The following is a 16664-nucleotide window of genomic DNA, read 5'->3' as shown; positions in this document are numbered from 1 at the left end:
CATGAGTTGCCGTTATTTCCTTTCAGCTCTTAACACTGTTTCTTCTTTATTTTTATTTATTTACTTGCTTTTGACAACTTGAATGTGTTGGGAGAGGTTCTTCTCTGTCCATATCCTTTGGAATTTTAAACACGCTGCGTTTGGATGTCTATTTTTTTCTAGAAGATCCGTGATTCACTGGATAGATGCTCTCTTTCTATCTCTGTTTCCTCTTTTACCCTGTATATTCTTAAGTTTGGTTTAATGACCATATCCTAGAATCTTGGACGTTTTGGTCATGCTTTCATGTCCTTTGATGTGCTTGGTTGGTTTGGTTTGGTTCTCCTTATTGATGTTTGAATGTATTTCCTTGACCATATTCTCCATCTCTAACATTCTTTCTTTAGCATGCTCAAATATTTTCATTTTTCCACCCTATTTTTAATTTGTTCATTGAATTTTTTATTTCCAATTTTTTTGTTTTTCCCAATTTCAATGTCCATGCTTACCTTCCATCCTGCTCCTTTTTTGTCCACAGTACTGAGAATACCCGTTCGGTGACTTTTCTCCTAGGGCCTCAATGAATTTGCCTTTTTTCTATCCTCTTTGAGGTCACTGGTCAGTTTTACTGCTGTGTAGCAGTTGTTGTTGTTGTTGTTTTCCATTGCTGTAACAAAATGACTCAACAAAGGCAACTTCAGGAAGGAAAGATTTGCTTGGGCTCAGTCTGAGGATGCAGTATTTCCTGGCAGGGAAATTACAGCACCAGGAGTGTGAGGTGTACGCACGCACGCACGCACACAGGACAGAGTGGCATAGTGTACAGCCACTTTTCTGCTCTGTGTAGTGTGCAGGTGTGTGTGTGTGTGTGTGTGTGTGTGTGTGTGTGTGTGTGAAGATGCAGAGGACAGAGGTCAACGCTGGATTTCTTCCTCAGTGGCTCTTTACCTTGTCCCTCAACTGAGGAATGGATACAGAAATTGCTGTACATTTATGCAATGGAATCCTACTCAGCTATTAAAAACAAGGAAATCATGAAATTTGTAGTCAAATGGTGGGAACTAGAAAAGTCATCCTGAGTGAGGTATCCCAGAAGCAGAAAGACACACATGGTATCTACTCACTTGTAAGTGGATATTAGTCATATAATACAGGATAAACATACTAAAATCTGTACACCTGAAGAAGCTAAGCAAGAAGGAGGACCCTGGGTAAAGATTTCCTCATTCAGAAAGGCACATAGGACAGACAATGGAAGAGGGAGAAAACGGGGAACAGGACAGGAGCCTACCACAGAGGGCCTCTACCCAGCAAGGTATCAAAGCAAATGGTAAGACTCATAGTCAAACTTTGGACAGAGTGCAGGGAATCTTAAGAAGGGGGAGATAGAAAGACCTGGAGGAGACAGGAGCTCCACAAGGAGAGCAATAAAACCAAAAAAATCTGGGCACAGGTCTTTTCTGAAATTAATACTCCAACCAAGGACCATGCATGCAGATAAACCTAGAACCCTGCTCAGATGTAGCCCATGGCAGCTCAGTCTCCAAATGGGTACCCTAGTAATGGGAACAGGGACTGTCTCTGACATGAACTCAGGGGCTGGCTCTTTGATCACTTCCCCGTGAGGGGGGAGCAGCCTTACCAGGCCACAGAGGAAGATAATGCAGCAGTCCTGATGAGACTTTATAGGCTAGGGTCAGATGGAAGGGGAGAAGAACTTCCCCTATCAGTGGACTTGGGAAAGGGAATGAGAGAAGAGGGAAAGAGGGTGGGGTTGGGAGGGGATGAGGGAGGGGGCTACAGCTGGGATACAAAGTGAATAAACTATAATTAATAAAGACATTTAAAAAAACTAGGATGTACATAGAAGAACATGCAGAGCCTAGGATACCTCAATGTTTCCCAATTCTAGTCATTCTCCTACAAATCTTATTTTTCTTTATGGCTGAATCAAATTGCATTGTGTATATCTAACATCATTATTGGACCTTGTCCATGTTTTGTTGAACAACTAGGGCAGGCAGTATATGGTAAAATTGTAAACATTTTTTATTAGATGCCAAGCACTTACGTGTATTATTTTGTTACATGGTCTTACCACATAGCCTAGTTACTTTTCAAGTTCTAATCCTCTTGGCGGCTTCCCAAGTGAGGAGATGAGCCACAACAGGCTTTTTTCTTCTCTCATTAATTTATTTCACACCAGGTTTTATATTGTGTCTTGGTGGTAGCTAAATATCTTGTTCTGGGATCAGTCTTTACCCTTCTAAGACTTAGTTTTTAAGTTTTGTTCAGGATTTGTTTCATTTGTTTTTAAGATTCTTTTCTGGACTTAACAAGATTTTCTTGGTATTCTAACCCCAAATTTCTCAACCTCACTACAAGCCATCTGTGGTTAATACAGCTATGCACTGTACACTGGTTAGCTACCTCTCTGGCCTCTACCCATTAGATGCCATAGTGGCCATATTCCCTGGTGTGACAAACAAAACTGTGTTCAGACACTGCTGTACCTCCTCTTTGGGCAATGCCCTGGGGGTTATGAGGTCTACTTTGGCCTTGTGAGTTCTAGTGGTCCTCAACCCTGAGGATTTTCTTTTCCCAGTTTCACATGCATTCATAACTATTCAAATTCCTGGGCAAAATCTCTGGAGAATACACCTTCTTTCTGAGCATTTTCTCCTGGTAGGCTGTGTCTTGCATCTTGAAAATGATAGCCACACTGGACTTCTGGGCCCATTTTTCACTTAGAGAGATCAGTAAGCTTTGCTCTTCCCTCTCCATGTGCTGGCCTAGAAACTCCAGTAATAACAAGGACCCAAAGTCATACACACACACATACACACACGTACGTGTGTATCTTAGGGTTTCTATTGCTGTGGTAAATCACCATGACCAAATGCAACTTTGGGAGTAAACAGTCATTCCCACTTAGACTTCCACTCATAGTTTATTATGGAAAGAACTCAGAGTGGGAACTCAAACTGGGCAAGACCGTGAAGGAGCAGACTTTGGAGGAGTGCTGCTTACTGGCTTGCTCACTCTTCGCTGAGCACACATTCTCAGGTCACCCAGGACTACCTGACCAGGGGTGGCACTACCCACAATGGGCTGGGCCCTTCCATCAAACGCCCTGCAGTCTTGCATCAGATCAGATATTGGTCTTATACAGTGAATAAAATGCCCTCACTCCCCAAACGCATGTTGGGTAAAGATAACTGTGAAGGGCTTCCAAGGACCACATACATAAGTTTGAAGGCAATGCCCTAACAGAATGTTAGCTAGGTACAGCAGGGTGCTGGCGGTCCAGACACAAGCTAGAGTCATTTTTGAAGAGAAAATATCAATTGAAAAAGTACCCCACCACACTGACCTGTGGGCAGGCATTTTGTACATTTTCTTGATGACTGCCGGGGGAAGGCCCAGTTCACCCACAGCGCTAGGTGCTGTATGAAAGCTGCCTGAAGAAGCCATTAAGTAAAAGCCTGTAAGCAGCATTCCTCCATGGCCTCCACTTAGTTCTTGCCTTCAACTCCTGTCTCTGAATTAAGTCAGGGCAGGAACTCAAATAACCTAAGAGTTGTAGGATGGAATAAACCTTTCCTACCCAAGTTGCTTTTGGTCTTATCACAGCAACAGAAGTTCTCGCACAAGCAGATTTGGCAGTTTAACACACCTGGACCCAAATGAATCTGGAGAAAGAACTGTTGGAAGCAGTGTATGAAAAGTTGTTCAGAAATGAAAGTCAGCATTCAGGAACTGTCAGAATGCTAAGAATGTGAGTGGGGTGTGAATTGGGGAGGGAAGGCAGCAGAATAACAGATGGCAGAGGTTGAGAGAGCCCAAATCATAGGAGGCCACACTAATTTTATTAACTTATATAATGCATGAGGTCTGTAATTTAAAACCACTAAGGTTTTCTACAAATCAGTAAGAAAATACAAATCTATATTAATTGGGACAAAAGCCAAAAACAATTATCTTAAAGAAGAAATGGACTTTATTGGCTCACAAAACTTTAAAGTCCAGAGGTAGGGCAGGCTCTAGGCACATCTGGATCTAGGACCTCCAGAAAAATGGTATTAGAACATGGTTTTCTCACCATCCCTGCTAGCCTGAGTTTTTCCTTGGACACTTTCTCTATATAGGAAAAATGCAGGCTCACATTGTCCTTGGGTGTCCAGTATCTCCAAAGGCCTTCTTGCCAGTAGTTGCAGCTCTGCTGAACACTCTCCTCAGCCTGCTTAAAGTTGCTGCCCACTCATCACTGTGGTCAGGATGCTGTGTGGCTCAGGAGGCCAGGCCTGCGCATGTGCTCACCAAAGCCATATGGAATGGGTTAACCACAATAAATAAGAATACTGTTACCGTAAATGAAGAAATGCTGAACAGATACCCACACATAACCCAACATAAAGGCAGAAGATGCTATGAATGAACAATCCTCAGGAAATTATAAATGACCAATAAACAAGAAAAGAACCCAACTTCACTATTCATCACTGAAATGCAAATAAAAATTTTTTTTCCTAATCTCTTCCTAGAAAGATAAAGAGGATCAAGTGTAGGTAAGGCTATATGGGGAAATGAGCACTTTTCAGAGTTGGTAAAGATGGCACAGATGTCTTTTGGAAGACCAAGACTATCTGACATTAAATGTTTTACAGCCAACCATCCACATTACAGGAATTTAAAAGAGTATATAAGATGAAGATACCTTAAAATTCATATAGAACCCTGCTTATTTAAAAGGTGTCCACATTTATGTACATTCACATAGAAATGTGTACAATAAGCTGGAAAGTGGAATCGACCAGAAGCCCTGGGGGAAAATGGTCTCTATGCTTACATTTGTCTATCTTAAGTCTGGTATAAACTGTACTCATTTATACTTTCATAAAGAAAGAAAGAAATGGGCAAGGCCAGAACAGGACATAAAAATAGCCAAAAATGTTCTATCTTACTAATAAAGGCACAGCAAAGAGATAAAAAAAAGAACTGGCCTGTAAGATAAGCAAAACATTTTTAGGTTGCAGCACTGACAGAGTGAGGGCAAACATTCTTACCATTAATGGAGTTATAAAATTAGTATTAGTTGTATTTCCCCAAAAATGTCGAATATGTATTTTCCGAGCCAATAAATCCATTTCTAGCTATTTGTGTTAGAAAAACAACTAGAGGTAGCACAATGTAAGTGTATGGATGTTAGCCATACCTGTTATTTATGAACCTACTCCCATCAGAATGGGAGGTGTTCAGATGGACTGTAAGCGTATTCATGCAACCGAATGCTATGTAGCTATGCAAATGTCCACATCAGTGTGGAGAGGGAAAGCAAGTTTCACTTTAGTAGATGCACAATGGAGATATGTAACGACCTCAGGTTTGCTAAGGACTAAAGCACAGAAAAGTACTTTAGTTGGTGTCCCAACTAAACCCCAAGGGTCAGCTATTATTTTAAAAGGTGTTTGCTTAAACGTGTATAGAGCTAAATTTGGAAGGACAATAAGCCGTATTACTACCATTTCTGGCTAAATCTTTTTTCATCTTTTGTTACTGCATTGTGAAAAATTCAAATAGACATATAATTGTTTTCAAGTTTGTTAACTGAAAATAACAAAAGATGTCGTGCTTACTAAACAGGATTTAAATGCCATCGCTCTAGACAGAACGATCAAAACACCTGGCCTTGGGAGTCCACAGAACTGTTTTAGCTCTGACACTTCCTAGTCACATGATTGTTGGGTCTTGTTTTTCTAGTCCACAGATCTAGGTGAAACTGGTATCCCAAGCCAAAAGCTCACACAGATGTAAGACAGGCTACTAATGGTCAGGTATCAATGAGGTGTGAATGCACAGAACCACTAAAAGCCACTAAACAGTCTGTTGGGCCAGTGAGTGTGCATGCTCCTCTGCTAACCAGAAAGGTGTTGGTTAGGAAACTGCTTGGACCCGAGGCCTAGCCAGTCAGTTAAGTAGACATCCCATCACTTCCTATCCCTATATCACCAGGGTAGACCAGGACCCTTCCCCACACAGCCTTGTCTGAGCTTCCTTCCCAACAAGTACACAGGTATCAGAGCAGGCAAGACAACATATTCACCAACTCTAACGCACAGCTTTGGCCATCGTGACAAATTTACCCCTGAAATTGTTAAGACTGACATTCCACCCTGAGAGGTCTCTCCCTACCTACTCTGAGTTCTGTCATCCCTGCAGTCTTTCACATGTGACACCCCAAAATCCTACGGGAAGGAAGCCAGTCATAATAAATAAGGAAAGCAAATCCAGGCTACTTTATCTCGGAGCAGAGGAGTTTGCAGCTTTATTGGACATTGACTTGTTTCCTCTCAGCCACAGAGAAAAGACCCAAACAAAAGTCCCTACATTTTCTTGTATAACTTAAAAATACATTATAGCATTACTACATATTTAGACTTCAATAAATCTTAATCTATAAAGCACATTTCTTATAATTGTTGTCAGAAAAATCTATGAACAAGCTTCATTCTGCCTCACTTTACCAGCTGGCATTGCATTTACTGTTTTTCAACAGGCTCACGCAAAAAAATAAAAAATAAAAAAAATAAAAAAGCTCATTTTTCACCTTAAAAATCAACAAAGCATCAGATATAACCCAAATCACTGGATCTATGAAATATTTGTACTTGCATGGATCATTTTCCATGTAACAATGCCTGTCTTACATAAAAACGCCTCTTCTCATACTCAATGCTTTAACTTCCAGAGTTTTCCATTAAACAGTAGAACCACAGTACTTGGATTCATAGCCAAGGCATTCAGAATCCTACTACTAAAATGTATTATTTTAATACTTTTTTTAAAAAAAGTTAAGACTGTAAATTTAAAAGAAAATCAATTAACTCTGCCAGTTAATAAACTAGTTATTAATTGTCTAGATGTTTAAAGTAGAAGAGTTCATTCAACTTAATGTGTAGTTAGAACCACAATGCTACTAGAAATTATGTTTGGACTTTTAAGATTCATAACCTTTCAAACTAAAAAAGTGAATCTTGAGCTCACCTCTGAAGAATGCTAAGAGCTGACTAGCTGCTAGCTCTCGGAGCTGACATCTCTCCCTCCAAACAGAACACAATAGTAAGAGAAGTACAACTCTGGGAATCTTAGAGGTGACCTGGGAATGCTGATGGGGAAACCCCTTGTGACTTACAGTGAAACAATTACCTACTTATGGTAGGATTACAGTACCTAGCACAGTGCATTGTCGGTAGAAATGTTTAATAAATGTATGGCTGTTTTAGCCTGGTGCTCAACCCTTTTCTACCAAAGGAATAAAAATAGCAAACCTGATACTGCTGCCCCCAATCAAGGAATTTCCTGTCCTTAACTAGGATGAGGGCAAAATGAGTTAGGTTTTTGAGTGTTTTCTAAAAGCCATAATTACCTTAACTTTACATTTGCCTTTCAACACCGGCATTTACTACAAGTTCTTCCTTAGTGTTAGATTTACCATCACTTTTACGATGGTCTATTTTTACACAGGAAAACTGTTTTAATTAGTAAGATACCCACAAGTTGGGTAAAATCAGTTTTTTGTTTTGTTTTCCTGCAGGATGACTGTATTTAACTGATACACTTCAATGTGTAACTTCCCCAATTTCTCCCTTTCACTCTTTGCAGTTTTGTTATCATCACTCATCCAAGATCTTAAGGCTCATTTGACTTTGAGGCTTTGGCCAGCCTTCATCCTCTATTTTCTCAAATATACTCAAACTGAACAAAAGGAAACAGTAAACTTTCAAAAGATGTTTTTAAGTGCTTGAAGATGGGCTTTCAGATTATGTAATTCCTGTGTTGCCTTTTAAAACAGAAAGGTGTGTACCTTTATAAAACAACACTCCAATGACCAACATAGAAATAAAGTATCTGTCTGAAAAAAGGAAATTGTTAAAAAAGGGACAAAGAATCAGGTAGCTCATTACTTGGGAAGAAAAAAAGAAAATATAAACATCACATGGAAATTTTTAGGTATTAATACCTGAATTATTTAAAATTTCAGTTTCTAGGAAGGTATAACACCATTTCTTTCAAGATGATAATGGTAAATGAAGATTTTGTTGTTATTATTTCCTGGTGGATTTTTCCGTCAACAGGAAAAACTCATTTCTGTATCACTTCATGTTTTTAATTTTGTCTTCATTTCTGAAGAAAAAGACCTGAGTGCTGATTGTTTCCTCCTAATTTCTTAAACCTTCACAACATTCAAAAGTTTTTCTGCATTGTGTCTCCTCTGATGTCTAAAAAGATTTGAGCTTTGACTATAGGATTTCCCACACTGAACACATTCATAAGGTTTCTCCCCAGTGTGGATTCGCTGATGATTAATGAGCCCCGAATTCTGGCTAAAGGCTTTCCCACATTCAAGACATTTGTAAGGTTTTTCTCCAGTGTGGACTCTCTGGTGTTGCACAAGGATGGAGCTCCTGCTGAAGGCTTTCCCACACTCCACACAGCCATACGGTTTCTCCCCACTGTGGATTCTTTGATGAAGAATAAGGGCTGAGCCCTGACTGAAGTGTTTTCCACATTCGTCACATATGTGTTGTTTCTTTCGAGAGGGATTTCTCTTTCTTTCAAACCTGCCCTTGGGAAAACAGGTTTCTCCATATTTAAAAATCTGAGGAACACCTATATTAAGAGTGCCAGGAACTTCATGAGATTCTACTGCTGAAGCCATCTCCTGCTTTGGAGCCAGCGCTCCATTTTCTGTCCTAGCATCGTCATCTGAAATAAAGAGAAAAGGTAAAATTTCACTCAATTCCTAGTTGGAGAGAAAAGAACTTGAAGAAAAAAAAAAGGGTATTGTTGTATTGAGACAAGATCTCACTATGATGCTGTTGCTACCCTGAAACTTGCTATACAGACTAGGCTGGCCTCAAATTCACAGAGATCTGCCTGCCTCTGCCTCCCAAATGCTCGGATTAAAAGTGTGTGCCACCACGCTTGGCAAAAAAGCTTTCCATGAACTAAAAATAAACAGCTTATGCACATCTATGAAAATATAAAGTTGACTACTCTCAGAAGGAAGACTATGAGGTCAATGAGCTAAGAGCATGATAGCAGAACGACACAAAAGATTTTATCCAAATTTAACATAGGGGCTAGAGATGGCTCAGCCATTAAGAGCACTTGATCCTTCAGAGGACCCAAGTTCAGTTCCTAGTACCCACGCCGGGAGGCTCACAGCAAAACTCCAGCTCTAGGGGCTCCAACCTCCTCTGACCTCTCTGGGCACCTGAACAAGCAGCACACACACAGAGACATATAATATAAACATTAAAAATGACAGAACGCCACCAAAAAGATTATAAAATAAAGGGGGAAAGTCAAACAGGTATGACTAGGTCTGAAAACCTTTGGGGGAAAAAAAGCAACAGCCATTAGAAATGATTTTTAAGACTACATCAATAGCTACTACTGAAATAAGTCAGTGTGTCACAGCCAATACTCAAGTGAAAGCAGAACAAAGGAGTCCAGATGAGAATAAAAGGGAAAGAATTGGGTGTGGTGGCACACACCTTAAACTCCAACACCCACAGAGAGCATGGGAAGGCAGCTGTCTGACAGTTCAAGGCCAGTGCAAGTACCGGTCCGGGCCACAGAGTAAGAACAAGTATCAAACAAACAAACAAAACAAATGATTTGAGGGCAGCCTATGTTGACTAAAGCCATGGCACTTAAAACTTAAACACACAATAAACGAAAAGTTCCCTATGAAAGAAACTTGCCCCAATTTGGTACGTGTTGTGGCAGCTAGAAAAATTGTTTAAGTCTCAGTAAGATGTGTCTGGAAAAAAAAAAAAAAGCGTCAATTTTATAAGTGACAGCACTGTCTCCTCGCAGGCAGTGAGGTAAGAACAAGCCTCACTAACAACTGCCTTGAATCGTTAAGCAGTGTGGACAGCTGACTTGCGGAGCAGCAGCACAAAAAAGTGGCCAAAGACAAATGGTGAAGACAGGGAGACCCGCAGGCCTGAGGGACGTGAAAAATGAGGCTGAGATACTTGAAAAGTCAAGTATGAAGAATAAGTTGGGGACATGTGACATGAAATAAATGGAACTTTCTGAATGTGAAAGTGACTATTACTAAAATGAAGCCAACAAAAGAAAAGTCTAAAATTTAGGGAGGGGACAAGTTTTCTTGAAGGTACACCTCCAAAGAGCAAGTATAGTTCTTGAACTAACTCACTGAAGAACATCCGATGACAGGTAAAACCAGTGTTGAGCAGACTGTACCTATAACTCCGTTCTGATCTCTAGCACCACTCTCTCACAGGGAAGAACGTTGCTCATATCTTCATTTGTGGCATGCCAGTATTACCGCTAGCTCAAGGACTGATTCCTGAAGCAATCTCAAACAAGACTTCATAAAAACAAACTACAGAACAGCGATTTTGGTATACTAGGTTGTATAAACAAGTATCCAGCATTAAGAGGAATTTTAATTCAGCAACATGGCTGCTCTGGCAAGGGACTACATCCAAATCCAAACCTCAGTTTCAATGTATGCACTTTTAATCCCAAACAATGAAGACAAAGTTAGTTTATAAAAGGAAGCAGCCATATTTGAAAGTGATGTCTAATTGAGGGGGCAGACAAAGTGAAGAATCAAAGAAAGATTTGAAAGAATAAGTCAGAGAGAAGACACACCCAATTCTCAGAAGAAAAGGAGAGGAAACAGAGTCTACTTCAGAGCATCACAGGGAGAGGAAAAATTTTTGCTTAGAGTTTTGTTTTATTTTTAAAGCAGGACAGGTATATAGAAACAGGTTACAGAGAGAACAAGCTAACCACAGGTGATGACAAAACACGCCGGAAGATTAAAAAATGGCAGAATTAGTTTAAGGCCAGGCAAAGCAATTCAGTCAGAAGCAAAAGAAGCCAGTTTGAATCAGTCATCTTGAAGAGGCATTTGGGTCAGAACAGCCAAGTTGAACTAGCCAGCAAGAGTTCAGAGATTAAAAAAAAAAAAAAAGAGTTCAGAAAGAACAAGAAAGGCTTGGGAACAGCTCTTGACTCATCCTCTTAAGAAATAAAAACATTTATAGGAACAAAAATTTGAGTGGATTATTACAATTATGATATTTTGAGATTTCTGCATTTAAATCCTATTATAGCTTGGGTCCCTATTTTGAGTAAATATTTTGAGCAAGTGAAGAATTTACCCTACTATCATTTGTGGGTTGTTTGTTTGTTTTTTAATGATTCAGGGTTCCATAGCACATACTGCTCCACAGAATCCAATACTCTCTCCTGACCTGAGAGAACCTGCACTCACATTCACATACTTGTATGCAAGTTACATATAATTTTTTTAAGATAATTTTTTTTTTAAGTTTCTTAAAAGGGTTGGAGAGATGGTTCAGTGGTTGAATATTAACTGCTTTTCCAGAGAACCCAGGTTTAATTCCCAGCAGCTTACAACGTCTGTAACTCCAGTTCCAGAAAATTTGGCAACCTCTTCTGACTTCCAAGAGTATCCAGCATGCACATGCTACACAGACACACATGAAGGCAAAGTACCCATACAAAAAAATAAATATAAGAAAAGAAAAAAAAAAAAACTCTAGGTAGAATATTGAAACAAAAGACAGGAAAAATTTTAGGAAAACTTCAGTAATACAATAAACAAAAAGGTTGAAAACATCAAATAAGTCCATTGTATCAATGTGGTTAGGCAGACTAAAAGCAAAAGAGCATAAAAGAGATGACAGATAAGCATGCCATGAACAAAATAGACATGGTCTATAGTCACTGGCTGAGAAAGAAAAGCTAAAATGTTAATGTCTAGGAGGAAAAACACCTGAGGCCAGTGAATCAATCATCATAAAAAGTCAAGCTCTTAATGGTATAGGTATTTCTAAAATCGCAGATTAAAAGTGTTTTGCCACAAGAACAAGCAAAGCACTCTGGGAAAAGGCCACATGGTATTCTGGTCCTTACCACAGTGCCTCAGAGAGTGGAGTTCCCAGGATGCCAACTTGAGCTGGTTTTCTACAGCATCAAGCTCGGAACTTGGTAATCCCTGAGTGTCTTCTTGAGATGCTATCTCTTCAACAAGCACTTCCTGTTTCCGGCGACGGAGAGAAACCTGAAAACAAGATTTTAGTTTGGTTGAGAAGGAATTTTGATACTAAGCACACGTAAGAGAAACCACACAACAATACACTGGAGTCCTAGATAGCAGTGCAGCACAGGCCTTGCAGAGCGCCAATGAGCTGCAGGAAGTCATAGACATACTTCCAATTCAGCATTGCCTACTGCTAGGTCAGTGTGTCTGACTTGGGAAGAATTAGGCAAGCATGCTCACCGGCTGTCCAGGGTCATCAAGTTCACTCTCCAAGTCCTCTAGAACGGTCACTGCCTCCTCTCCATTCTCTGGGTGATGTTCTCGAACCCAGGTCTGTAGCTCCTTGGGTAGGATGGCAACAAACTGCTCCAACACTACCAGCTCCAGTATCTGCTCCTTTGTGTGTGTCTCTGGTCTGAGCCACAGGCGGCAAAGTTCTCGAAGCTGGCTCACAGCCTCTCGGGGTCCTGGTGAATCCTGGTATCCAAATTGCCTGAACCGCTGTCGGAAAACCTCTGGGTCAGGGATATGGTTCCAGGAAATGCTTGATCCCTCTTCACCATCAGGATCCTCCTCTAGTTTCACCCTCAGAATTTTTTCTTCTTCATCTGGATTTGGGATGATAAGTATTGAATCTTCTTCCACCAACTGTGTCGACATCCTGTTACAATACTTCAAGAAAAGGCAATCACGGCAGGATACAGACCTCAGAGAAATACCGTTTCCCTTAAAGGTATTCCTAAGGTACAAGAAATAAAAGACACATAAATCAATCACCAAGTACCTCAGATATTCAAAATCGGCAGCAGATGTATTGTTTTACTGAATGAAAAGTGCCAATCAGTGGCCTATATTGATTGAAATACTACCATAGTTGGTAAACTACAGCCAATCTAACCTGCTGCCAATTACATTCTCCATAGTAAAAGTAGTGTAAAGATTTAAATGGCTAAAAAGCATAGAAACATTTCATGATGGGAAAATAAGATGTATTTATCTAGGGCCAGCAAGGTCACCAGCAAAGGCCTGCTGCCAAACCTGATGACCTGAGTCCAATAACCAGCATGCACATAGGAGAAAACTTACTTCTACAAGTCTGGCGTCCACAAGTGAGACATGACACGTACATACACATGCACATGCACACACACACACACACGTGTGCACACACACAAATAAATGTAAAAATATTTTAAAATGTTTAAAAAATGATTTTTACGTGCATTGGTGTTTTTTCTCACGTTTGTGTGAGGGTGTCAGATCCTTTTGAACTGGAGCTATAGACAGTTGCAAGCTGCCATGTGGGCGATGGGAATTGAACGTGGGTCCTCTGGAAAAGCAGCCAGTGCTCTTAACCACTAAACTATGTGGGCGATGGGAATTGAACGTGGGTCCTCTGGAAAAGCAGCCAGTGCTCTTAACCACTAAACTATCTCTCCAGCCCCATACTATTTTTAAATTTTGGGTCTTTAAGTCATTAAATTTAACCATAGTTCAGGCTATCATGGTAGAGTTGACAGCGTCCAACAATTTCCGCTAAGATCTAAAACAATTCAATATTTAGTATCTTGCCCTTTCCAGAAAAAGGTTGCCCATCTGTGACATACAGTCAACAAAAGGCAATTTAATAACCTACAGAATCCTGGTAAGAATCAGCCTATCTCAGTGTTCTCCAACTGTTCTGAACCTTTGGGGGCTCAAGAGGTGGTTCAGCAATTAAAAACACCTGTTGCCTTTGCAGAGGACCAAGGTTTGATTCCCAGTACCACAAAACTCTCTTCTGACTTCCTTTGGCCCCAGGCAGACACATGGTGCTCCTATACATATAACAACAACTAAATATTCAGAACTGTGGGACACTAAAAAAACGTGTTTTTTGTCATTTATTTTGTGCTTGTACATTTCAACACAAGTGTGGATGTCAGAAGGCAAGATGCGGCAGGTTCCCTTCTTCTGATATGTGGAGTCTGGGGGAGCAAGCCCTCTACTTGATGAGCCACCCAGCCCATCCATTTTTTGTTTTTGGTAATCTGGAGTAGGAAACAGGTCAACTGCGCCCCTGCCCCCGTAATTAGAGACTGTATTCAAAGACCTTACATATGTGCTCTATTGCTGAGCTAATATTCAGAAATGTGCATAAATAGTTTGTTTAGGAACTCCCTAAACTTAAAACATATGTGAAAAATGTTCACTAGTAGCCCACTATGGTGTCGTTAACCTGTAATCCTGTAACTTAGAAAGAAGCAAAATCATCTTCATCTACATGGCAAGGCCAACATGGGCTACTAGATCTTGTAGATTTTCTTTTACACAATTCAGTGACAGATCACATAACACGAGGGAAGAAACTAGTTCACATAACATGCAGATGTTATTCAGGCACCCACAACACCACACATACATTTAACCTGGCAGTGACAGGCATCACTGCAGCAGACTCTATTAGAGAAAAAGCACTCACAACTGCTCAAAGTGGACGGGACTCCTTATGCAGCTTCCCCCAACTTTGGGAAATCTGTGAGCTACTGAAAATCATAACCGTGTGTTTATATTAGGTTAAGAATAATAAGCTTTACAGCTACTGTTTATCGGGGCCAACAATCTAAATAACAGAAACTTAAGAAAACCTTACTGAAAGATGATGACGCAGAATCAGAAAATACTGTATCAAAGTGACAGGTCACATAGATACGTTAAATATGGAGTGGAAATGGCCTGACAACAAAATCCAAGTTATTTGTTCCTATTCCTGGACCCAACAGCTTAAGCATTTCTACGTAATAGAAATTGCTTTTTCTTCTACTTTGTACTGCACCAAGCTCGTGGGACGTGGAGGAACGCCGTCCGGCACTCGGCGGGACCCCGGTCTTCAGCGACCTCCCGCCTCACAGCGCCGAGCCCAGCCAGCCCCAGCTACTCCGCCGACGTCCTCTTCCCAGCATTCACCGCGAAGGGCCGCAGACAACCAAGAACCACCCCGCCACACAGAATAAGGACTTCCGCCCGGGACCGGCAGGACTACAAATCCCAGCAGGCCGTGCGCGAGGACCGCCGGGACTCCCAGGACCCTCTGCGAGCCGCCAGAGACTCGAAATAGAACAAAACCGGCCCGTGGGGGAGGGGAAGCAGACCGGTGAGGCCCCGGCGCAGGAGATTAGGCGGACACCCGAAGTGTGGCAGGCCGCCGCCGCCCTTCCGCCGCGGGCCGGAGCCGCGGCCTTCTCTGCGTGCGCACGGGACGCCGAGCGACGGCAGCCGCCGGGCCCCGACCCGCATCCCCTCCTCGAACCCTGCCCCCGTGCACCGCTGACCTCTGGCTCGGGACCCGCTGCAGCCTCGCCGTCCCGGGCAAACGCAGCGCCACCGCTTCCAGCCGCTTCCCACAAGCCCCCGGCGCGCACGGCTTCCGGTCCGCAGGACGGGGGGCGGGGGCGGGGGATGGGGGAGACGAAGCCCGGGGTTGCCATGGGGACGCGCGGTGAGCGGGGGAGGTGCGGCCTGATGACAATGGCCGCATTGAGGCTGCGCCTGGCCTTGCGCCTCTGCCAAAGTGGCTATTGCCCTCTGCCCCACTTCACAGACAGGAAAGGGGAGCCAGAGGAAGGTGGGCGGCAGTTCCCCAAGTGTCCCATGCTCCTCGCAGGAAGCCTGTGGAGTAACTGACGAAAGTGAACATTTCTGAAAACGGGTCACAGTCCTGCCAGTCACAGTCGCCGTACCCTATGTGTAAATCATTTTCTTTAACCCCACATCCTATAGTGCAGGAACTTTTTATTATTCCCGCTTCAGGGCCAAAAGCCCGTAAGTAGGAAACAAGGTTTGCACTTAAAACATGTCTCAAAGTGTTGTCTCATACTAGCTGTGCTTCAAAGATTATGGCAGGCTATCAAAGAAACAAGATGAAACTTGTTGAGAACGTTAACTAGTTGTCACAGAATTGCAGAATATATGCATGCTGGTTATTTCTTGCTAAAAAAGCAATTGCAGGTTAATCACTTAAAGCAGACCACCTCATTCCCCTGTTTAAAGTCCTCCGGTGGAGCTCAACAACCTTAACTATGGCATTAAAAATTTGTTACATTGTCCTGCAGGTCGTCTATGATCTGTTGGCTGTCTTTTCCCTCTGCCCCTCTCTCAGGCTTATTGTGGAGCTTCAGCCTCATGACCAATGTCCTTTCCTACAGGTGGCCTCCATATGCTTGCAGCCACTCTTAGAAGTGATCTTAGTACTTAGCTGTGCTTTGTTTGAAAGTAAAGGTGTCTCTGTCCTAGTTACCACAGTAACCCCACCTAGTCTCAAGATGCTGGCCGGTACACAGAAAACGTACTAAGTACACTCTCTGAATAAATGAAAGAATTGTGGGCTGGTCACATGTCAAGCCTCAGAAATCGCACAAAAGGTCCCTGTTTTGGAAAGTCGTCTTAGAAGCGTAGGTCAAGCCCTGCAAAGATTCTCCAGCTTTGCCCTATTGTCTCGTTCAGGAACGGACCTCTGCAAAGTGTCCTCAGCTCCCTTGGGATAGTGAATGAGAGAGCAGTAAACAAGCAGCTGACCAAGTAGCAAGACTTTCCC

The 16664-nt window shown here is 42.0% G+C and overlaps 1 protein-coding gene across 5 annotated transcripts; it reads right to left on the bottom strand.

Moving 5' to 3' along the window:
• Positions 1–6275: 6275 nt before the first annotated feature.
• Znf24 (zinc finger protein 24) lies at positions 6276–15528 on the bottom strand. Of its 5 annotated transcripts, none has more exons than XM_021649229.2 (4): positions 15403–15528; positions 12332–12830; positions 11965–12112; positions 6276–8745 (listed from the first exon to the last, which is right to left on the bottom strand). In XM_021649229.2, the coding sequence occupies exons 2-4, from the start codon at positions 12749–12751 to the stop codon at positions 8207–8209; spliced, it is 1107 nt and encodes a 368-aa protein (XP_021504904.1). In that variant the 5' UTR covers positions 12752–12830; positions 15403–15528; the 3' UTR covers positions 6276–8206. The 5 variants fall into 5 exon arrangements, with proteins under 5 accessions (XP_021504904.1, XP_060233582.1, XP_060233584.1 ...); XM_060377599.1 differs by lacking the exon at positions 15403–15528 and adding an exon at positions 14724–15090; XM_060377601.1 differs by lacking the exon at positions 15403–15528 and adding an exon at positions 14895–15090.
• Between the last annotated feature and the right edge of the window lie 1136 nt (positions 15529–16664).

The sequence above is a fragment of the Meriones unguiculatus genome, chromosome 2, assembly GCF_030254825.1.
Source record: "Meriones unguiculatus strain TT.TT164.6M chromosome 2, Bangor_MerUng_6.1, whole genome shotgun sequence".
Lineage (NCBI taxonomy): Eukaryota > Metazoa > Chordata > Mammalia > Rodentia > Muridae > Meriones > Meriones unguiculatus.
The sequence above is the reverse complement of the archived record's forward strand: the minus strand, read 5'-3'. Positions and strand labels throughout refer to the sequence as shown.

Bases quoted from the DNA above. Each gene is read 5' to 3' on its own strand.
- Znf24 (XM_021649229.2), bottom strand. From the start codon at position 12,751: ATGTCGACACAGTTGGTGGAAGAAGATTCAATACTTATCATCCCAAAT. The intron at 12,113-12,331 runs GTGAGCATGCTT...TCTTGTTTTCAG, and splicing joins TTGATGACCCTGGACAGCCG to GTTTCTCTCCGTCGCCGGAA. The intron at 8,746-11,964 runs GTAAGGACCAGA...TCTTTATTTCAG, and splicing joins CCACTCTCTGAGGCACTGTG to ATGACGATGCTAGGACAGAA.